This window comes from Grampus griseus (genome assembly GCF_964374135.1).
Source record: "Grampus griseus genome assembly, chromosome: 20".
In the NCBI taxonomy this organism is placed as follows: domain Eukaryota; kingdom Metazoa; phylum Chordata; class Mammalia; order Artiodactyla; family Delphinidae; genus Grampus; species Grampus griseus.
The window spans coordinates 57,158,590-57,181,540 of NC_139014.1; the positions used below are offsets into that span (position 1 = coordinate 57,158,590).

The window sequence follows — 22,951 nt, forward strand, 5'->3', positions numbered from 1 at the left end:
GAACTCAGCTTCTACTCTTCCTTTCCAACAGATCATGTTCCATTTCAAAGAAATCAGAGCCCTTAATGGGCCAATAAGGTCACTTCCTACACTTTACTGGGCATAACCACATACCCTTCCACCACTGCCCCACCATCTAAACAAATGATGGAAACTGCACGACTTCCTTTTCTCGGTGTTTGGAAATCACCACCAGGATCTGGTACCTACTCACCACATTTAGGGGCCTATTTTATCCTTCCTTAAACATGACCCTGCCCATGTGCTCTGCTCCCTATAAAAGGCAGGCAGATCAGCCAGAGGAGCCAGAGTTGCAAAGAAGCTGAGACCAACTCAGAAACCTCCAGTTCTCAGGCTGAAGCTCCCTTGCTCACCCTCCGGTATGAAGGTCTCTGCAGCACTTCTGTGTCTGCTACTCACAGCAGCTGCCTTCAGCACCCAGGTGCTGGCTCAGCCAGGTAAGCCTCCTCTCTTCTTAAGCCTTAACATTTTAACTACCCCAGGTACTAACACCTGGCATGAGTCATCCCATGCTTGCTGCATAGCCTACATTAAAAAGATGGAGAGAATGAAATCCAGAGGGGAATTAAGAAGAGCTGGCATGTCACAACTGGTCAGAGGCAGAACCAGAACTAGAAGCCCAGGCCACTGGAGCCAGGCTCCACGATCTTTCTCGACACCAGCTTTGGGACATTAAATGCAGCTGCTATCTCAACAATCCTCACCTTGTTTGGAGATGTGGCACAGAAGGAAGAACCATTTCTCATTGTGGATAGGAAGGACATTTAGGGCAGTAGTAGAGAGGAAGAAACTCTTGCTGGAGGTTTCAAATGTTGGATTACAGTCCAGGGTAGCTCCCAGAAGGGTGGCTGTGTAAGGAGGATAAGGACCCAGAGGCATCTCAGCATGTGACTTAGGTTGGCTCTAAGCCCATGGGGACAGATAGCTGGGAAGCAAGGTCTTAGAACTTACCTTCCCAGGGTCAGAGGTTTTGGATCTGTAGACCCTCCGAATCACGCTACAAGGATTAATCTTGTTACTCAAGATTTTGCCATCTGCAGTCAACAATGAGGGGCTCCATAGTTCAGCAGAGGAAACTGACTCACAGATAACATTTTATCTATGGGATCTGGACTAAAGCTCCGAACTAGGGAATGGTAGGTCTTAGTTAGAACTTGTGTATTTGCTTTGTCTTCTACCTTCTCCTTCTTCTCTTACAAATGCAGGCTCACAATACATTATAACTCTCTGATGCTTTGCAAAATGTTTTTCAGATTCAGTTTCCAACCGAATCACTTGCTGCTTTATTGTGATCAGTAAGAAGATCCCCTTCAAGAAGCTGGACAGCTACACAAGAATCACCAACAGCCGGTGTCCCCAGGAAGCTGTGATGTGAGTGGACCATGCCCGGGCACCGTCAGCCAAACATTCTATCTGAGTTCTATACTTCCAAATGAGTCAGATAAATATGCCATCTAATCCAAAGGACCCTTTACCCCATAGACAAATGAAGCCCATGAGAAGGAATCCATACTCACTCCAGGCTCTTCTGGAAGCTTGGTCAGATCATCCAAGTTCCTTTAGCCAGGAGCTAAAGGAAGGCTTCCCCTGGAGCAGTAGCAACAGAACTTCCTTTCTGGAAGAGAGGCCTCTTCCTCCCTTTTCCCCTTCTTCCTGTCCCCATCCAGGCTCCTCACCCAGGGAGCAAGGGCTAATCATGTCCAGGGGCCAACGGGCCAAGCTCCTGGGCAAAATCCTCAAGACACTCCATTTAACTGTGCCCTCTTTTCCCCACAGCTTCAAGACCAAAGAGGGCAAGGAGGTCTGTGCTGACCCCAAGCAGAAGTGGGTCCAGAATTCCATAGAGCTCCTGGATCGAAAGCCCCAAGCCCTGAAGGCTTGAACCTTTGTACCTGGACTGAGAGACAGTCAGAGCCCTGGAAAATCTTATTTATTTCCCCCCACCCTTCCCCAGCTGTATTATTTTATTATAATGTCCAAAAAGAGGTTCTTTGTTTAATAATTTAAAACACATAGTTTCTTAAACAATAATTATATTTAAGTTATTGATGTTTTAACTTTATCTGCCATAAATCCTAATGAATGTAAAAACACAACATCTGGTGACGAGTTTTCCTTTGTGAGCTCCATTAAGCTCATGGTAAGATGGCACTGTTCTCCCTCCTACCTGCCTGTAGTATCCTGAGGTCCTTCCACTGATCATCAGAGTGAAACACCTTTGGATTCTTAGGAAATCAGTGCTCCTGTAAGTCGATGTGTGCTATGTAGTACTGTGATGGAAATTAATGTTATTAAATGACTATGGTATTTTCAAAGAAAAAATCTATATAATTTTAAACTACTTGGTCTTATTTTTCATGGGGTAACATTTGGCAGGAAGGGAGAAAATGGCAGCAATGAGTGACAATTGGGGGTGTGAGGATCATCCTCTAAATTGAGTCTTTTGGACTCAGCTGAGGATTACGGAGAACCTAGAAGGACCAGACCAGACTGTTCCAACCCTGTGGCTCCAGTCCCTAAATCACCTGCCCTTATTTAATAGAATCTAGATTCCTATTGCTTTTCTCTCCACACTTACCTTTGCCTGGTCTCTCTCTTGATCTCTTGCAACAGTCTGCAAACTTTTCTCCATAGCACCAGGTTTTCTCCATCTAATTAATTCTCAAACCCAGAGTAATGTCCCAGAAATGAAACTGAGTCTAACAGGAAACTAGATGTCTATAACTTAGAGGTCCACTTAAGGTTCTTTACTGGAGATGAGCCTTCAACAGGACCGGTCTTGAGAGATTGGAATATGATGGGAAATGAAAGGATTCTTCAGAACTGATACAGGAGGGAGATGAGGGGAGGGGGCCAGAGGAAAGAATCCCATCTGGCTGGGCTCTGGGAAGAAAGAGGAGTCAGAGTTTTAGAAATGCAGGTTGGAGCCAGGTTGTAGGGGCTCTTGAATTTCAGATTGGGAAGTCAGCAGGTAATAGAGATGCACCGAAAGGTTTGAAATAGGAGAGAAGGAGGATATCACATTCAGAGGCGAGCATCAGGAAGAATAACCTAGTATCTGAGTACAGGATGGAGTGTGAGAGATAGAGGCCTGAGAGCAGGCTGCTGCCATGGTGCAGGGGAAATGATGGGGACATAAATGGTACAGGGTGGGAGTGGAGATGAAGTGAGGAAGAATGGGCCAGAAAGAGTGATAGGTTAAATGTTGTAGAAGGTTGAGAATAATTGACCAAGACACAGACCCTTCTCTTATAATCTTGCAAACCAATATCTACAGGGCTTGCACCCTTGAGACACAGAATGAATTCATCTCTGTCACTATACCCTCAGCCCCCAATCTCAAGAATTTGCAAAATCCATTTGAAGGCATGGAATCTCCTTTCCTTAATAGCCTCTTAAGGTCAAGATTCTCTTGTACTTCGTGAGCATAGCTGGCTCCTTTTTCAGACAGGAGACCCACAGCACCAAGGCACAAAGACCAGACCCCTCATTAAGGGAAAGAAGATTATTGTCCTGCTGACCCAAGTCCAGGGGGGCTGTCATTGGTTGGAGAAATACCATGATTCCAGTACAAACACGGAAACATAGCAAGGCAATGTTTCTGGGCTCTGATCCCAGAACTGACCCTGACTCTCTGAGTCACTTATAGCAAGTCAATTTCTCTCTCTGGCATTAAGATGCCCCATACAAAAGTGGAAGTTGTTCTGTGTCACAGTCAGGAAGTGAGAGGATCTGGCGGACAACCTCATAAACTCTCTCCTGCTCTAGGAGCCATGTCTCCTAGGAACTTGGCCACATCTGTTGGCTAGGGTAGGGCCAGGAAGAAAGTGCCTAGAATTAAACCACTGAGCCAGCCAGGAGCCCAGCCTAATGACAAACACCTGCAAGTCAGGTATATAACCTGTCTGAAGATGAGCTTTCCATTGAAGTCCAAGGTAGCACACCTAAACCCCAGGCATCTAAATAAGGCACCTAAATGTCAGCTGGGCAAAAGGAGTGCTTTCCAACCACAGTAGGCTCCGTCCAGTTCTAACCGCTCTCTTCCACAGTCTCAAGGTCAAGCTGGCTCCAGAGATCTGGGCCCAGGGTTTCATGAACTACCTAGACACAAATCCTAAATTCCAAAGGCAAGAGACTCACCCTAAACTGGCACCAGGGCACAGCACAAGACACAATCCATTTGTTTTCCCCGAGCATTACCCAGAGGCACTCTGGGATTATGTCGTTGTATTTCAAATCACAATGAACTTTATTAATGACATTAAACATAAATGTGTTAAGTGATATGTCATCTTATTTAAGTTGTTGATGTTTTATGTGCCTTAACTTGAATATTAATATTTTGAAAATCCCCATAAAAATAGAGCTAGCATATGACCTTGCAATCCCACTCCTGGGCATATATCCAGAGAAAAACATTGTCTGAAAGGATACATGCACCCCAGCACTGTTTACAAGCCAAGACACGGAAGCGACCTAAATGTCCATTGACAAAGGAATGGATGAAGAAGATGTGGTACATATATACAATGGAATATTACTCAGCCACTAAAAAGAATGAAACAATGCCATCTGCAGCAACATGGATAGACCTAGAGATTGTCATACTGAGTGAAGTAAGTTAGGCAGAGAAAGAGAAATATCGTATGGTATGCCTTGTGTGCAGAATCTAAAAAGAAATGATACAAATGAACGTATTTACAAAACAGAAACAGACTCACAGACCTTAGAGAATGAACTTATGGTTACCAGAGGGAAGGGTGGGACAGAAAGGATAGTTAGGGAGTTTGGGACTGACATGTACACACTGCTACATTTAAAATGGATAACCAACAAGGACCTACTGTATAGCACAGGGAACTCTGCTCAATGTTATGTGGCAGCCTGGATGGCAGGGGAGTTTGGGGAGAATGGTTACATGTATATGTATGGCTGAGTCGCTTTGCTGTGCCCCTGAAATTATCACAATATTGTTAATTGGCTATACCCCAATATAAATTTAAAAGTTTTTTTTTTAAAAAGAAAAACACATCCTTCCACTAATGGGTTCGTATCTGTGAGCACAATTCATTCCCTTGTCAACTGGGGGCAAAGAACTGGTGAGGTCACTTGAAGCTGACAAGCATCCTCTTGGGCTCTCCTCTGATTTCACCCTGGGCTCAGGCAGGGAGCTTGCTGCGGGCTTGGACTCATTTCACTCTCTCAACAACTGCTCTGTGTCTCCTCACTTCTTGCTTTCTGCACACAGGCTCCTCCTTGGGTGTCATCTCAGGTCAGGGGTTGGCGCAGCCTGCACATTTGCCTGAGGCTCACAAGTGCAGGGCAGTGAACACTCTGGGTGACAACTTTCCACCAATGCAGGGTGGAAGGCAGATGTTTAAATGCTTCTGCCACCCTTCCTTCCAGCGGCTGATTCTGGGAGCCATTCTGCAGGCATGTCAGTCAGTTCGGGAGAAGCTATCCCCATCGCCCACTATACCGACCTTATTCTGCATGCTTCTGTTCGAGCCTCCTCCTTTTCCATCTCACTCGGCTGCCTCTCAGTCATGATCTCTGGGGTCACTTCCCAAAGGAGCTATGTATGAGAGAAGTTCTCATCTCAGGCTCTGCCTTATTGATTCATTGTTTTATGCAGTCAATATTTGTTCTCCTTCTCCCAGCCAATGCCTGGATTTCAACAGGCAAGTTTGCTGGCTCAGGGCCAGGGATTTAGCTGGACATTTGTTTGGTGTGTTTACCAAGGCTGGGGCTGGGGTCAAGATCAGGGACTCACCCAGTATGTTCTTTGGGACCAGGGCTGGGGCCAAGACTGTGGACTCAACCAGCATGTTTGGTAGAACTGGGTTCAAGAGGTCAGCCCACAAGTCAGGGTCAACCGGACGAGGACTGAGTTAGCCACGTAGCTAGGAGAATGGTGACCTAAGGAAGGATTTAGCAAATAAGTAAATGTATTGAAGATAATGGAAGCCATCTCCCTTACTGTTGGAGAAGCTTCCATAGAAAAATATGGAATGTTGGAAGCTAGAAAAACGCTGTGGTGTTGGACTGCAATTGGAGGTATCAGTGTGAACTTGAGGTTTTACAGGTAGATGGTACATATAGATAGATATAGATAGACAGATAAAGATAGATGGATAGATTGATAGAGATAGATAGATAGATAGATATACACACATGGATGACAGGACATGTATATATTAAGCATATACTCAACCACCAAACACCTTTCCAGATATGGTTAAATATTTTCCAGAGTTATGTCACCAGTTTACACTCACTCCTACCAGCAATGTATGGGAGTTTGAGTTATTCCATATTTGGTATTTCAACACTTGGTACTGTCATTCTTTTTAAGTTAGCCATAATGATTATGTGTATAATTCCACATACTTATGGTTTAAATTTGCATTTTACTCTGACAGATGAGGTTGAACATCTATTTAAATGTTTATTAGATATCTTCTTTTATGAAGGTCCACTTCATATCCTTTGCCCATTTTTAGATTGTTTAGATTTGGATCTTGTCTATTTTTAGATTGCCTGTCTTTTTATTATGAATTTGTAGAAGTATTTTCTATATTCTGAATAGGAATCTTTTGACAGACATGTGAATTGAAATATCTTCTCATAATCTGTTATTTTATTTTTCACTCCTGTTTTGCCTTTTGATGATACAGCTTCCTGATTTGATTTGATTTATTTATTTATTTCCATGGAAGGGCTTACAAAGACCAAGATGTAGGTAACTAGAGAGATACAGGATCAGGGTGCTGTACACATGTGTTGAATTGTTCTTAGGCAACAGGTTCAAATGTAATTAATTGGCCTAAGAGAAATTTCTGTCTCACTCTTCAGCGAGTAAGTAGATCAGAGCCTAGTTTTTAACCCCATTGAGTTGGAGCTTCTCTGTATATATCTCTTGGGAGAGAAATGTATTTCAATTCAGCATCTTCTACTGAGTGCCACTGTGTGCTTGGTGCAATGCTGGCACTGTTGAGGGTGCCATTACGGTGGTAAAAGAGACTCGGCACCCCCATCAGGACTTCCTCATCATGCACTAATGAGTATCACTGGGCAGAGGCCAGAGGATAGTTGGCCCAAGATAGGCCTTTGATGATTTACCAGAGAGAGGTGGGGTTAAGAGCATCCAAGGAGGGCGATACTTAGAGCAAAGGCCTCAAATAAGGAAAAGTCCAGAGGGATTGGGGAATGGCAAAGAGACCTCAGTGGCTAGAGTTAGTTTCAGGCTTTGCATTGTGTATGTGGATAGGGAGAGGCTAGGATGGGGAACCCCCGTCTTGTTGACTTTCCTAACAGGAAATACAGCTTCCTAATTTTAAAATAGTCCATTTATCAATATGTTCCTTTATGGTTAGTGCTTTTGTTTTCTGTTAAAGAAAACTTTTTTTAACCAGATGTCACAAAGTTATGCTCTTACATTATCTTCAAAAAGCGTTATTTTTTGTTGTTCACATTTAGAACTACAATCCACCTTAACTTGATTTTTGGGTATGCTGAAAGTTAGCGATCAAGATTTTATTTTTCCATATAAATATCCAATTGATTCAGCATCAATTATTCAAAAGAGTACTTTTTCTTAACTAGTCTACAGTGCAAACTTAGGTTATATCCAATATCAATATATGTATGGTTCTATTTCTGCACTCTTTAATCTGTTCCCTGGCATATCATCCACTCTTGGAACAACGGCACCATGTCATAATGACTACTGCTTTCTAAAAAGTGTTATCATCTGGGAGTGTAAATCCTACAACTTTGTTCTTCTTTAAAAGTTGTCTTAACTATTTTAGGTTTCTTATTTCTCCTTTAAAAGGAATCAGCTTATCAATCTCCACAAAATTCTGGCTCGGATTTTAATTGGGATTACATTGAATTAGGAGGAAAATCTGTTACCGAATCAAATTTGGGTCCACTCACCTGTGGACAGAACTTCCGTTTCTTTGGCCACTGCACCAGGGTGTGCCAAATACAAAGCTTTTTCTGCCTGCATTTTTTATTTAGTCGTGGGAAGGGGCAGCCTCAGGCATTCATCCTGGGAGTCTCCCCCAAAGACAGGACAGCAGAAACTAAAAACTATAAACACCTGAATTAGCAATGCAACAACAGGCAAAATGCTAAGACCCCAGTGGGTAGGGAGACTGCACACCTCAGTTTGCCCAGGACAATTCTGCCTCACCCCTGTCTGGCTTGGAAAATCAATTACGTGATAATCTTCCCACAGAGGAGAACCCTTATGTCTTTTTAGGCTCCTTGAATCATTGGTAAGTATTCATTTTTTACTATATGCTGGTCCAGAGCGTGACCAGAAAGATGAATCTGTTTTCTAGAGTAGAAGTAGGAGGGTTTGAGCTGGAAGGTCATCAGCCATCCATTTCAGAGCAAGTTTGGTTCCCTATGAAATCTGTGAAGCCAGACCCAATGTAAGCCAGACCTCACATAATTCCTGTATGGGCCAGATGGAAAGATGAATGTTGTAATGGATGGGATATTATAAGCAAAGACAGAGATAAGAAAGAAGGTGATGTGAAGGAAGAAATGAGGCAAGTGGTCTTGCACGGTGTTCAGTAGTGGTGGATGGGCTTCCCTCCTCCACCGTCACATGGAAATATTCTCTCTCTCTGCAGGCTTGCCTTTCTCTGGAGAGACCCAGTCTGAGGGGCAGAGAATGCCAGCTAGCGTGTCTCCCTCCTCTTTTCATTAGTCACCCCAGCAGCCAGATACCTGTTCTATAAAATGGAAACGTTGCACTGTCTCAATATTCCTTAGAGGCTTAAACAGTGAAAGAAATTGGACAGAGAAGTCTTGAGTACAGGGTTCCCCAGCTCTGCTTCCTTGAGCAGTTGTAGTTTTCATCGGGTACATATCAGGCTTCCCAGTAAGTTATTCCTGGAGAATAGACATCAGCAGGTAAACACACCTCTGAAAACCACAACATTGCAGAGTGAAATTAACTCCACTGTTAGGATCTTAGATGGTAAGGCATTAAGAATGTCCAGGGCTGGGCTTCCCTGGTGGCGCAGTGGTTGAGAGTCCACCTGCCGATGCGGGGGACACGGGTTCGTGCCCCAGTCCGGGAGGATCCCACATGCTGCGGAGCGGCTGGGCCCGTGAGCCATGGCCGCTGAGCCTGCGCATCTGGAGCCTGTGCTCCGCAACGCAACGGGAGAGGCCACAGCAGTGAGAGGCCCTCGTACCGGGGGACGGGGGGGGGGGGGGGGGGGGGGGGGGTGGAAGGGGGCAGAAGCAAGGTGCTAGGAAAGGGCTTAGAGGGCATTTAGCCATTTCAATTGGGCTTTAAAGATTGATTAGCATTTTCCAACAGGTAAAGAAGGGGAGGGATGAAGGCCCTCAGGCAGCAAAGCTCAGAAGGTGTTGGGACTAAGCCCTCTGCTGTGTGACTTAGGGGAGGGTACAAGAGGAGAAGGAGGAAGAGAAAATATTTTGGATTCAGATAAGAGGGTCGTGAGTGCCATGCTAGGGAGCATGGATATTCTGGGGAGATGGGGAGCCATCCACAGAGGGTCTCTGAGCACAGGGGTACCATGATGAGATCTATTTAGACTTTCCTAGAGACGGCAGCCCTCAGGGTATTAGCTAATGATTTTTTTTTCTCTTCCTCCCATTGGGAACTCCTAGTCTTCAAGAACATATATATTTTCCTTCTACCCTGGAGTTTGTAATCAAACATGAATTTAATCTGCCTAAACACACATACCACAGAAGCAAAGTTTCTGTTTTATCCAAAGAAGACTGTAATCAGGCATTCACACTCCTTCAGCTCTCTGGGTGTTTCTTTTTATCCTATTTGAAATAAACATTCTTTTTTTTTCTTTCTTTCTTTTTTTTTTTTTTCCCCGCGGCATGTGGCATCCTCCCGGACTGGGGCACGAACCCGTATCCCCTGCATCGGCAGGCAGACTCCCAACCACTGCGCCACCAGGGAAGCCCTGAAATAAACATTCTTGTAAAATAGTGCAACCTCAGAATACAGATCAAGGGATAGAGCTCAAAAACAAAAAAAACAAAAAAAAACAACAACAAAAAAAAACGATGGGTGGAAGACCTAAATAGACATTTCTCCAGATAGGTTATCCAGGTGGCCAATAGGCACATGAAAAGATGCTCAACAGCGCTAATTATCAGAGAAATGCAAATCAAAACCACAGTGAGGTATCACCTCACACTGGTGAGAACGGCCATAGTTTAAAAGTCTACAAATAACAAATACTGAGGAGGGTGTGGAGAAAAGCCACTATGGAGAACAGTATGGAGATTCCTTAAAAATCTAAAAATACAGTTGCCATATGATCCAGCAATCCCACTCCTGGGCATATATCTGGAAAGAAACTCCAATTCGAAAAGATACATGTACCCCAATGCTCATAAGCAGCACCATTTACAATAGCCAAGATACGGAAGCAACATAAATGTCCATCAACAGATGAAGAGATAAAGAAGATGTGGTGTGTGTGTGTGTATATATATATATATGACCTTTAAGATGGCGGAAGAGTAAGACGTGGAGATCACCTTCCTCCCCACAGATACATCAGAAATACATCTACACGTGGAACAACTCCTGCAGAACACCTACTGAACGCTGGCAGAAGACCTTAGACCTCCCAAAAGGCAAGAAACTCCCCACGTACCTGGGTAGGGCAAAAGAAAAAATAAAAAACAGAGACAAAGAATAGGGACGGGACCTGCACCAGTGGGAGGGAGCTGTGAAGGAGGAAAAGTTTCCACACACTAGAAGCCCCTTCGCGGGCGGAGACTGCTGGTGGCGGAGGCTTCGGGTCCGCGGAGGACAGCGCAGCCACAGGGGTGCAGAGGACAAAGCGGAGAGATTCCCGCACAGAGGATCGGTGCCGACGGGCACTCACCAGCCCGAGAGGCTTGTCTGCTCACCCGCCGGGGCGGGCGGGGCTGGGAGCTGAGGCTCGGGCTTCGGTCAGAGCGCCGGGAGAGGACTGGGGTTGGCTGCGTGAACACTGCCTGAAGGGACTAGTGCGCCACAGCTAGCCGGGAGGGAGTCCGGGAAAAGTCTGGAGATGCCGAAGAGGCAAGAGATCATTGTCTTGGAGAGCGCGAGGAGAGGGGATTCAGAGCACCGCCTAAACGAGCTCCAGAGACGGGCGCGAGCCGCGGCTATCAGCGCGGACCCCGGAGACGAGCATGAGACGTTAAGGCTGCTCCTGCAGCCACCAAGAAGCCTGTGTGCGAGCACAGGTCACTCTCCACACCCCCCTTCAGGGGAGCCTGTGCAGCCCGCCACTGCCAGGGTCCCGGGATCCAGCGACAACTTCCCCGGGAGAACCCACGGCGCGCCTCAGGCTGGTGCAACGTCACGCCGGCCTCTGCCGCCGCAGGCTCGCCCCGCACTCCGTGCCCCTCCCTACCCCCGACCTGAGAGAGCCAGAGCCCCCCTAATCAGCTGCTCCTTTAACCCCGTCCTGTCTCAGCGAAGATCAGTTGCCCTCAGGCGACCTACACGCAGAGGCGGGGCCAAATCCAAAGCTGAGCCCCGGGAGCTGTGCAAGCGAAGGAGAGAAAGGGAAATGTCTCCCAGCAGCCTCAGGAGCAGCGGATTAAAGCTCCACAATCAACTTGATGTACCCTGCATCTGTGGAATACATGAATAGACAACGAATCACCCCAAAATTGAGGCGGTGGACTTTGGGAGCAACTGTAGACTTGGGGTTTGCTTTCTGCATCTAATTTATTTCTGGTTTTATGTTTAAGTTAGTTTAGTATTTAGAGTTTATTATCATTGGTAGATTTCTTTATTGATTTGCTTGCTCTCTTCCTCCTTTATATATATATATATATATATATATATATATATTTTACTCAGCCATAAAAAACAACGAAATAATGCCATTTGCAGCAACATGGACGAGCCTAGAGATTATACTAAGTGAAGTAAGTCAGAAAGAGAAAGACAAATACCATATGATATCACTTATACGTAGAATCTAAAATATGATACAAATGAACTTATTTACAGAACAGAAACAGACTCAGACATAGAAAACAAACATTGTTACTAAAGGGGAAAGGGGTTGGGGGAAGGATAAATTAGGAGTTTGGGATTAGCAGATACAAACTACTATATGTAAAATAAATAAACAAGGTCCTACTGTACAGCACAAGGAATTATATTCAATATCCTGTAATAAACCGTAACGGGAAAGAATATGAAAAATAACATATATATATAAAACTGAATCACTTTGCTATATACCAGAAACTAACACAACATTGTAAATTAACTATACTTCAATGAACATAAAATTTTTTCAAAATTGAAATTATTGGCACAGGACTGAGCACTTTGCAGGCACTCATCTTATTAGGTTCTCAGAACATCACAATGAGGTAATAATTAGCAATCAGTTCTTCTTAGAGGCTCAGAGAGGTAAGCAATTTGCTCCAAATCATATAACCAGTAAATGGCAAATACAGGACTTAAATCCATGTCTGGTTGACTCCAGACCCCAGGCTCCTAAACATATTTTCTTACAAGATAATAGGTCCTGAAGCAGAGGGAAGGACAGACAGGAGTCCCTTCAGCTGGAAGTGTTTGAATGTCCCCCCACTCACTCAATTTGGAGAAGAGTTTGGGGTGCATGTGTAGGAGTGGACTGTAAGAGGATAATAACATACAAGACTCAGTTGGTTAAATTCATGGCATGAATGTGCTTATCCAGAATTCAGGATTCAATGCACTAGCACAAGTACTTGGGGATGATGAATATTTAGCTAGATTGGCTGATTGGAATCTAGGCTTTAAAACAGGCCTGCAGTTGATGAAGTTGAAATGCCAGAACTCCCCTGGGACATTAGGAAGGTGTCTAAAGGCTCAGGGAAGTGGGTCTATTGAAAAGGATCTATTATGTGCAAGCTGCCTAGCCATCCCTAACTGCACTCCCGGGCAAGGCCAGAGGACACTTCCTTTACCAAGGCATGCTTTGATGGGGCCGTGAGAGGAGGGCAGCGTCCTTAAGAGCTCTCTGGTGGCTATTCACTACAGATCAGAGATGGCCACGGGATATGCTGGAATCCCGCGGTTCTCAATTTTAGTGCCCATTAAGAATCACCTGGAGGGCTTGATACAACACAGTCTGCCATCCTACTATTGGTGACAATTTAAGTAATCATGATGCCAGCAGCTGCCATTATTATGCTCCTAAAATATATGAGCAACCCAATTCCAGAATCCCATTTAGAAGGTCTATTACCAGAAGCCACTTCTGGTACCTAAACCTATGTCAGTGAGGAAGAAATAGATGACACTGAAATTGGAATGATTTGAGGAGGGTTGAATAAAAATACTATTTACCAAGATGTGGGCTGGGTGTGGAGAAACCATAGGGCTGCTTTGGTACTCTGAGGCTAGTGACAGCATGGTGACCACCCTTGGACCCGAAGGAGCAAGGACAGAGTGTGGTTCCCCAAAACTGGACGGAGAGAGTCATGGAGAGGGCCACCTGGAAAGGAAGTGAAAACCATTGGTTGAGGGCTGCATCCAGGCAGAGGTATAAGGAGGCAACAGAGAAATCAGTACTTCACCCTAACTACTCCCTCTTTCCAACACCCTGCAGGGTTCCCCCATGTCCATACCCAACCCAAAGCCAGAAGACCTGCAATCTCATTGATGTGATCCACAAAAGAATGGCATGTGTGTCTGCAGGGACAAGCTTGAAATCTTTTCTTTTGTGGTTCCTGAGAAGTTTTTATGTCAAAAACTTATAAAATGAGTCGAAGAGTGAACACTTTTGATATTCCCTGGAAGCGACTGTGTAAGATCAGAATTATTTGTTCTTGGAATGCTTGGAGGAAGAGCTGTTAAAGCTTCTGGAGACTGGAGGATGTTTTGTGGGAAGGTTTTCCATTACTGACTCAAATTTTTAAATAGTTTGAGGATTTAAAAAATTTTTTTCTTGCAATCTGGTAAGTTAGATTTTAAGAAATCCGTCCACTTCTTCTAAATTAAAGTTGCTGGCATAAGGTTCTTATTTTCTTCTTGGTGTCTGCAGGCTCTGTAGTGATGTTCCCTACTGGTGCCTTTTTTCCTTTTTTCATGGTCAGTTCAGGAGAGTTTCAGCTTCTTTGTAGGCTTGTCAAAGAACAAAATTTGAGCTTCTTTAGCCCTTTGTCTATATATTCTTTTCTATTTCACAAAACATAGCTCTTTATTTCATTTCTTTTATTATCACTGGGCTTGTTTTGCTAGAGTAGAAAAACTTGCAAGGATGGAAAGTGGACAGGAGAATATTCCAAGCAGGTGCAAAAAGTAAGCAAAGTCTGGGAGCCAAGAATGAGCATGGGGATAGGAACACTCAGGCCAAGGGCCTTGCCAGGTATTCTATCATAGTCCAAGCTGTCCCCTCCTTGCCACCGTGCTCATTGGCACTCCCCCCACCCCAAGCTCCTAGCTCAGACCCCTTGCAGGAGGGAGCCAGGTTCAGGAACAAAGAGCCCACTTCATTGCTCTGTTCCCCACCCCGTCCTATCAATGATCCTTCCTGAAAACAAGGGGCTTAGACAAATCAGTGGTTTTCAAACCGTATCCCTCTGGGCCTGAGTAGCAGAAGGGAGCACCTAGATGTGATGGGAAGAGCCTGGCTTTAATTTGTCTCCAGTATGAGACTTCCACCTAAAACTTGCCTTGGAAAAAGACATCAGCTACAAGAAACACTCTTGGTGATTATATGTAAACAGACTGGCTTTTTCTCCCAGTGTCACCCCTCACTCCTCATGAGACGTTGGGCAAGTTATTTAATCTCTCTGCCCCTCGGTGTCCCCATCTGTAAATGGGCATGATAATAATAGCGCTTACCTTGTCAGGACTAAATATGCAAAAGGGGAAAGTCCTTAGCATAGCAGTTCTTTTCTATGGTTTCTTTTTCATTTGGAGAAAGCAGCTCCTCGGATCACTCACTAGGGTGCGTGCCAGCCATCTGTGTTCTGTCTCCATCTCTGTGGTCTGGGCGGCTGGAGGGAAACGGTGCCTACCCTGCTACAGGCCACAGCTTTTGCCTTGCATTTCCTGGAAAACTCTTCGGCAACCCAGCCTCCAGCTTAGTAGATTCAGGATACACGGTAACAATTCAGAATCTTAGTAGATTCATCTTGACTTGACTGTACCCTGGCCAGGCAATGATCCCTCTGGGGGCCCCCATCCTCTCTGCCTCTCTACAAAGGCAGGCGGGGCAGCCAGAGCTGCCAAGAGGCTGAGATAAACCCAGGAACCAACAGCTCTTAGGCTGAAGCTCACATCTTCCCCCTCCAACAGGAAGGTGTCCACAGCGCCTCTGTGTCTGCTGCTCACAGCAGCTGCCAGCAGCACCCAGGTGCTCACTCAGCCAAGGAGATTCAATCTTTCTCCCCCTTCCCTTCCTCTCTCTCCTTCCCTCTGTTTCTCATCTTCTAGGAAGGCCTAAGCCAAAGTGACCCACTTCGGAGACTCTCAGAGCACCTGGGGTCCTTGGAGTTTTAACATCTAATTTTGGAGACAGAAGGCAGAAGCCCAGGTTGGGGACAGCAGGCATCCTACCTGCCCCTCCCGCCTCCAGGACACCGCAGAGCCAGAATAAAGCCTAAACTCTACTGAAAATTCAGGGCCTTTTCTTTGACCCCAGATGATCGCCTCAAACCCTGCAGGTTGGGGGGCCATATCCAGGACATGTCACACTGGCCTCCCTCAGTCAGCAAAGATGTGTCCCCATCATGCAGAATCAACTTCAAAATCTTGAGCCACATGTTCCTGGTTCCACCCTCTCTCGGGGCGGCCGGCAGGAGCACTGGACCTGCGTGGAGAAGACACACTTCTACCTCTTAGCTTTCCTTCCCCTGCTGCGTTCAAGCTCAGAAAAGCCTGACATCTCAGATGCTTTTTCTCCGTGACTTTATTTCTAGATGCACTCCGCGACCTGTTCAACTGCTGTTTCACATTTAACCATTAGAAGATCCCCTTGCAGAGGCTGAAGAGCTATGGAATCACCAGTGTCCGCCGGCAGCTGTCCTGTAGCTAGGAAAAACCTGCTCCCCTCCAGCCCCCCACCTCATCTCACCCCTTCCCTTTCTTCCATCCCCCCCATCCTAAGTTCTGCCCCACAAGACAGACATAGACTAATTTGAGATGTCCTACTCAGGGGATAAGATCCAACCAGACTATGTAATCCAAAGCTTCCTATTATTACATCAGGGACAGGCCCAGAGAGGGCCGGTAACATCCCACACCCTCCTTGCTGAATGGGTACCAGCTCACACTCGGGTGGTTGCTTTGCTGGATGCCAGGCCAGCTTCTCCCAGGGCACAGCAAGAACAGCAACTACCCCCAGAGGGCCTCTCCTTTCCACACCCCTCTGACTTCCTGTCCCAGGGCAGCCCCTCACCTGTAGCAGATGGGCCTGGTCATCCCTAATGAGTCATCCCTTGGATAAAACCCTCCAACATTTCACCTAACCCTGCCAGCCCACCTTCATCCACAGCTTCAGAACCAAACTGGCCAAGGACATCGGTGCCGACCCAAAGGAGAAATGGGTCTGGAATTACATGAAACACCTGGGTCAGAAACCTCACACCCTGAAGACTTGGACTCTTTCGGCCACACTAAGACCAAGCCAGAGGCTGAGAAATGATTCTTCTCCCCCAGGCTTCCTGTCTCTATCCTGGACTAAATTGACCTGAATTTTCAAATAGAGTGCTTTCTGTTTCCTGATGCAAAATGTACTATGTCTTACGTAATATTTAGTCTATTATTTGAATTGTGGCTGGTTGGGGAGTTATTTTGAATATTGGTGATCTCTTTTTTTAAAGCAAGACCTTGAGCCACTTGGTTCCCGTCATGAGCCCCAGTTCCCTCTCCTGTAAGCTGTGGGCAGTGGGTCTTTCTCCTGCCCAACTCCCCAGGGGTGATGAGCGTGCCTATGAGAGCCATGGCGATGAAGGGCTACTGCAATCTAGGGAGGACAGCGCCTGGTGAATGGGAGGTGTTGCGAAATGTGTTATTATGGAAACATGAATGCAACTGTAGGATGGCTGACTTTTTGCAGAAAATACATTTTGTTTAAAATCTCTAATACAGTAATGGTGTTTTCTTCAGGGGTAACTCCCAACCAGTAAGGGGTGCTCTCAGGTGCAGGTGGATGGCAGAGGGTGCTAGAGGAATGTGGATGTAGCCAGGGCCTGGCTGTGTGGCTAACCTGGGCCCATCTGAGTGTCAGGGAGGGCCTGGATCATCAGCCCAGGATATTCTAGAACGATGGCTCCAGTCCCCAGCATTAGCTTCCAGTGGGTCTCCCTGCCCTCGTCCTCCACCCTGGAGTAATACAGCCAGTAAGTGCACTTGACACTCCTGCTGGTGGGGGCGGGGGAGGGGGAGGAATCAGGTGGCCCCGTCCTGATTAGCATCAGACTTGACAGCAAAGATGGGACTTGGACAGATGGTGTAGCACCGTCACAGCAAAGACTCTCCTGGAGGAGATGCAGGATGGAAAAGAGGGGAGAGGGCCTGCAGGGAATATCCCCAAATAGTCAGAGTAAGGGATCCAGAATGGAAAAGCCAGAGACCTTTGGAAAGGAAAGTTGAGGCATGGTTATAGAGGAATCGGAATATCAAGGTGGGAGTTTGGAGTCAGCTCTGAAGTCTTTGGAGTGATAGGAAGGGCAGGGTGTGGGGTGCCAGGAAGAGTAGCCTGGGATCGGGGCCGAGGGCAGGATGGGGTTGGCAGGGGGGCACGGAGAACAGCCTACTGCAGTGGTCCAGGTGAGGGGTAGCCAGAGAAGCAGGGCAGTCATGGGGGCGGAGGGAAGAGATGCCCTAAGAAGAATGAGCCAGATGCGCTGCGTGTTGAATGCCGGGAAAAGAGGGAAAAGCCCTGAGACACAGGACAGGAGACTGCTTCCCCTAAAGCCACCAAACCCTGAGACCCAGAATTCACTGCCCTCCTTTGCTAGTCTCCCTAGAGTCTCAGGTCACACAACTTGGAGCTTGTGATTGTCCCTCTTAAAGGGACAGGACCTCCTCTTCCTCTCTATCCCCTGAGGGGCCCCCTGTTCTTCCCGAGACTGCCTCCCTCCTCTGGATGACTTGTGTTGGCATCTTCATCAGACGTGGACCCACCGATGCCTGGACCCTCTCCAGGGCCCTTCCCAGGAGAAGGCCCTGCTAACCAACTCTGCAGGCTCCTTCCGGTTGAGAAAGGGTCCGGGTATCATGCTGTACCACACAGTCACGTGGCATCTGGGGACTAGGGGAAGAGTTCTACCCTGGGAGGCATTGTAAGCAGCTTTGGGCAGGAAAGCGCTCTCTGCAGGAGGTCCCTTTTGTCTTGTTGCTAAACTTAAACCAGGCACCCCCATGCTCTACTCCTCTCTGGCCCTAGCACGCTTTTCAAACCTTTTGATCACACAATACTTTGCCTAACTTGTTGGTTCTTTACATAGATCAAAGCAGCAGAAATGAAGAGTAAGTAATTAACGGAGTACCAGATCTCTTCCCCAGCCTCCCCTTCAGGAATCTCTCGAAAAAACTGCTAGCAAGAGAGCATCTAAAAAAAGATCACAAGGAGTCCACAAGCCTGCACAGTGGGGGATGGTGATGACTCTGACCCCCTATTTCAGTGATTAACTGAGATTACTTCCCCGTTTCCCCTTAAAAACGTTCCATGGCCGGACTTCCCTGGTGGTGCAGTGGTTAAGAATCCGCCTGCCACTGCAGGGGGCACGGGTTCGAGCCCTGGTCCGGGAAGATCCCACATGCTGCGGAGGAACGAAGCCTGTGCGCCACAACTACTGAGCCCACGTGCTACAACTACTGAAGCTCGTGCACCCTGCAGCCCGTGCTCCACAAAAAGAGAAGCCACCGCAATGAGAAGCCTGTGCACTGCAACGAAGAGCAGCCGCCATTCGCCTCAACTAGAGAAAGCCCGCGAGCAGCAACAAAGACCCAACGCAGCCAAAACTAACTAACTAAATAAATTAATTAAAAAAAAAAAAAAGGGCTTCCTTGGTGGCGCAGTGGTTGAGAGTCCGCCTGCCGATGCAGGGGACACGGGTTCGTGCCCCGGTCCGGGAGGATCCCACATGCCGCGGAGCGGCTGGGTCCGTGAGCCATGGCTGCTGAGCCTGCGTGTCTGCAACAGGAGAGGCCCATGTACCGCAAAAAAAAAAAAAAAAAAAAAACTTTCATGGCCGAGCAGAATCTTCGGAGGTGGCTTTGGGGGGACACTGAGTCCACCATCTCCCCAGATTGCCAGCATTCTGATTAACGGCAACTTTCCTTTCTAGCAACACTTGTGAGTTTGGTTTTGTAAGCAGCCGAGCAGTGGGAACCCTGGGCTCTAATGCCAGATCTAATCCTGACTTTCTGCGTGTCCTCAGGCCTGTGGGTGTCCCTCTCCAGCCCTCAGTCACCTCATCTATACAATGGGCTAGCATCGTCTTACAGGCACATGATGCCCAAGATCCCTTCCAGCTAGGGCAGCTTTTGGATATTATCAGCCTCTGAACCCTCTGGGCAGCGCAGAGTGGGCGGGGGTGATGGGGAACATCCTGCATCCAAATGGGGACCCAGCCCCACAGGGAATCTACATCACAACCCAGAGTTGACGCTTATCCCCCAGGACAAGGCAGTCAGCTGAGAGACGTAAGTCATTTATTGGCTTCTATGATGAGAAGTCAGTTCTCCTGGCACCTGGTCCAACATGTTTCCTTTTCTCCGGCCCCTGACCCCAGCCCCTCAATGTCAATCAGCTTTGCACCCTGAAATCCCTGTGGGGTCCAAGAGGCACAGGGAGGCAGAAGTTGAAGATTCTAGAATTTAACTATATAAAGTGCGACAACATATCTTATCAGGACCCAGCAGACCCTCTGGCGTGACCCGGCAAAGTTGGGGCAGAAGGACTGGTGTAGGGTTGGGCGTTGAGGGGACAGGTAAAGCCACACGGTGTCCAGAGTCCAGGATGGAAAGGAATCAGCTCATATTTCCTTTCACTGGCAGGGGTTTATCCTTTTTAAATAAGCCCGAACCCACGATTTTGTCTGTGAGACACAGGCCTCTCGGCCTCCGTTCAGCTTCAATCTGTAGGCAGAGAACAAAGGAAGGGCTAAGTCACCTGAGCCACCCCCGGCTGCCACACACAAGTCCCCTCACCCCCTCATTGCTCCTGGGTGCCCCTAAGCTTTTCTCCCGGGGCCTATAAAATGAAGTCGTTGCGTAAGACCTACAGTTTGTACGCTGGGAGGAACACCCAAACTTCAGGGGCAAGGGATGGGGGGCTTTAAAAATTTCATTTCGTGGACCCCTTTTGCGGATTCATTGTATCAGGGTAGAGCGAAGGCTGCCGACATTCTGAGGATCTGCTAACATGGAAAATTCCCCTCCTAGAACATCTCTGAGGGCCCACCTGCTCCATCTTTTCATGTGTCTGTGTCCATCCGGGACCCCTAGTCATTGCCTTGGATGTGTCTGTGTGTGTGTGTGTGTGCGCGCGCGCGTGCGCGCGTGTGTGTTTCTTTTCTGATCTACCTCCCAAACTTGGCTATTGTCCAAAACCGTAGGTCAATTCTGCCTTTAATTATCTGCAAGACCTTAGACAAATCTCTCCAATCCCCTGAACCTCAGTTTTCACGATAATGAAAATGTGTGGACCAAGAGAGTTAGATGAGATAGTAATATACATGAAAGTGCCTTATAGACACTGAGTGGCAAGTGTAAGCTACCTCCCTGGAGCTTCATAACGACCCTGTGATGCAGCTATCGTGTTTACGCCACTTCACAGGTCAGGACTGCAGAGGGGCTACCCAGATAAGGAAGTTCAGAAGACTTACCTGTCCAGAGTCACTCAAGACTATAGGTTGGCAAATCCAGAAGCAGGAACTATCTGAGAGCCCCTCACTCTTACCATCACCCAGTAGTACCTGGAGCTTTTAAGCTCTGGGCATAAAATATTAAGATATAACACTTGGCGCCTTGCAGCTCCAAGAAACCCATGTCACTGCAGGAACACAGGTGTTCGTCCTAGCGCCCACTCTCAGCTCTGCGCCCAGGTTTTGGCCTCCTCACTAGTTTGGTTAAAAAACCTTAATCCGGTGGAACATCGCCATCTAGCGTCTGCTATTCTAATTCCAGGGTGGCCGCTTTCTGTCCTCTGGAGAAGGGAGTCAAGGATGGAAGAGGATACAACCACTCACATTAGATGGTTTTTGTAGGAGCAGGTGGAGCTGGTGTTCTTGTAACACTGGATTCTCTGCAGGGACATCTTTCTCTTCACCAGTGTGAAACAACACTTGGAGGATGACACATGCACTAGAAGAGAAGCGCAAACATGGTTTGCATCCATTTCTCAAGCTGGACTGAGTTCCTCTCATCCAGGATGGGGAAAAAAGCAAGAACAAAAAACCCTTCCAGAACAGGCTCAGGCTTTGGGATCACATCCAAAGGGCACTAGTGTCTCATCAGCCACCCAGTTCTGTACTTAGGCAGTCAGGACACTGGGGTTCAGATCCCAGCTCCCCACAAAACAGCTGTGTGGCTTTGGTCAAGATGAGCCCTCCCCTGGGCCCCAGACTTCCCAGCTGAAAAGCAAGACTCTTTAGACTGATTTCGAAAGGCTATTCTAGTTCTGACATCCCACCACTAGGGTATGGTTCTGCCCTTACATTTGGGTTCAAGGGCCCCGAGACCCTGTGAGTCTGATTCAACAGCAGTCCACTGTCTGGGGCAGGATTAGGGACTGTTTTAGGAGCTCAGACTGATGAAATGACCAGGCAAGAGCTTCCAGGAACTGATCAGCTCCACGCAATCCCAACCTCACCCTCCACCCTGGTCCTCTCAGCTCTGACCCACAACTCCCACTCTGCCGGTTTGTAACCCCCCCTACACACACCCCACCTTCAAAAGACTTGCATTTCAATCCTGGCTCCTTCCTCCTAGTTTGACCGTTTGCAAAGCCCTTTCCATATGTCTGCTGTTAGGTCAGTATTCTCTCATCAGCCTTAGAGGGTAGGCATGATCAAACCCATCTTACTGATAGCGAAACCAGAGTTTGGGAGGTATAGTAACTTGCCCAAGGTTAGCCAACTGTTAAAGCCCCAGATCCTGACCTCAGACTCTGCCCGTTATCTGTTACACAGTGGAGGCGAGACCCCAGTCAGTCCCTCCTCTGGACCTCAGGCCTCCAGCTTGGCCTCAATGACCTCACAGCTGCCCTCCATCAGTCCGCAGGGTCTGGACGAGGCTGGCCTCCTTTGGCTGAAGCCAGCTGCTCAGCGGTCTGTGTTGGCCCCAGGCTTATGGATCTCCTGCTGTCCCCCTGCCCCCGAGCAAGTCCTCCCTTCCTCCTCTTCAGGGAGAATTCTTTCTGGAGGAGTGGAGATGAAGGGGTGAGCCTGCCCCCAGCCCCAGAGCACCTGCCTGCGTCTCCGCCCTCCCCAAGGAGGAGCAAAGTGACTCCAGCCAAACTCACTGCTCTTGGCATCCACATCCTGTAGCCATGCCCCGGCCAGCAGCAGGCACACCAGAGCGGCGGTGATGACCTTCATCTCGGGACGTCCAGCTCAGGCCTCCCTGGAAGGAGTCCCTCAAGGAGTCTGGTGGAGTGAAGAGCTGTCCTCTGGCCCATCCTGCAGTACCCAGAGCTTTTATTAGAAGACATGGGTGGGGTTTTCCAAGCCCCAGTGCAGAGGTGGGGAAGTCACAGGAAGAAGAGGTGGTTACTCACGTCCAGTGACCACATGGAAAACTCCTTTCCTTACCTCCCCTGGGTGGTGTGAGAGGTGTAGGGAAACTTCCCTAAGCGCAGGAACAGATACGGATCTTGAGAGGCTGAGTAGAAGCTGTCCCAGCTGAATGGGACGTGGAAAAAGGTGAATGAGAAGAAGTGGCCTGTCTGTGGCTCCT

General features: G+C 47.5%; 2 protein-coding genes and 1 pseudogene across 3 annotated transcripts; 2 read left to right on the forward strand and 1 right to left on the reverse strand.

Moving 5' to 3' along the window:
• Positions 1-382: 382 nt before the first annotated feature.
• LOC309838411 (C-C motif chemokine 8-like) lies at positions 383-1,903 on the forward strand (the record flags this gene model as incomplete). Its single annotated transcript, XM_082679472.1, has 3 exons — positions 383-458; positions 1,275-1,392; positions 1,798-1,903. The coding sequence occupies 3 exons, from the start codon at positions 383-385 to the stop codon at positions 1,901-1,903; spliced, it is 300 nt and encodes a 99-aa protein (XP_082535598.1).
• Positions 1,904-14,297: 12,394 nt separating this feature from the next.
• Positions 14,298-16,737, forward strand: LOC309838412 (C-C motif chemokine 13-like; annotated as a pseudogene). The gene is made up of 4 exons: positions 14,298-14,338; positions 15,341-15,398; positions 16,011-16,071; positions 16,539-16,737. The product of its transcript is annotated as a C-C motif chemokine 13-like (transcript).
• A 3,003-nt stretch (positions 16,738-19,740) lies between these two features.
• Positions 19,741-22,940, reverse strand: CCL1 (C-C motif chemokine ligand 1). The gene is made up of 4 exons (XM_082680166.1): positions 22,807-22,940; positions 22,518-22,674; positions 21,244-21,358; positions 19,741-20,131 (listed from the first exon to the last, which is right to left on the reverse strand). Exons 2-4 carry the CDS (start codon positions 22,591-22,593, stop codon positions 20,041-20,043), a joined length of 282 nt encoding a protein of 93 aa, XP_082536292.1. The 5' UTR covers positions 22,594-22,674; positions 22,807-22,940; the 3' UTR covers positions 19,741-20,040.
• Positions 22,941-22,951: the final 11 nt, after the last annotated feature.

Bases quoted from the DNA above. Each gene is read 5' to 3' on its own strand.
- CCL1 (XM_082680166.1), bottom strand. From the start codon at position 22,593: ATGAAGGTCATCACCGCCGCTCTGGTGTGCCTGCTGCTGGCCGGGGCA. The intron at 21,359-22,517 runs GTGAGTTTGGCT...CTTCTCTTCTAG, and splicing joins GGATGTGGATGCCAAGAGCA to TGCATGTGTCATCCTCCAAG. The intron at 20,132-21,243 runs GTGAGTGGTTGT...CTCTGCCTACAG, and splicing joins TCCTACAAAAACCATCTAAT to ATTGAAGCTGAACGGAGGCC.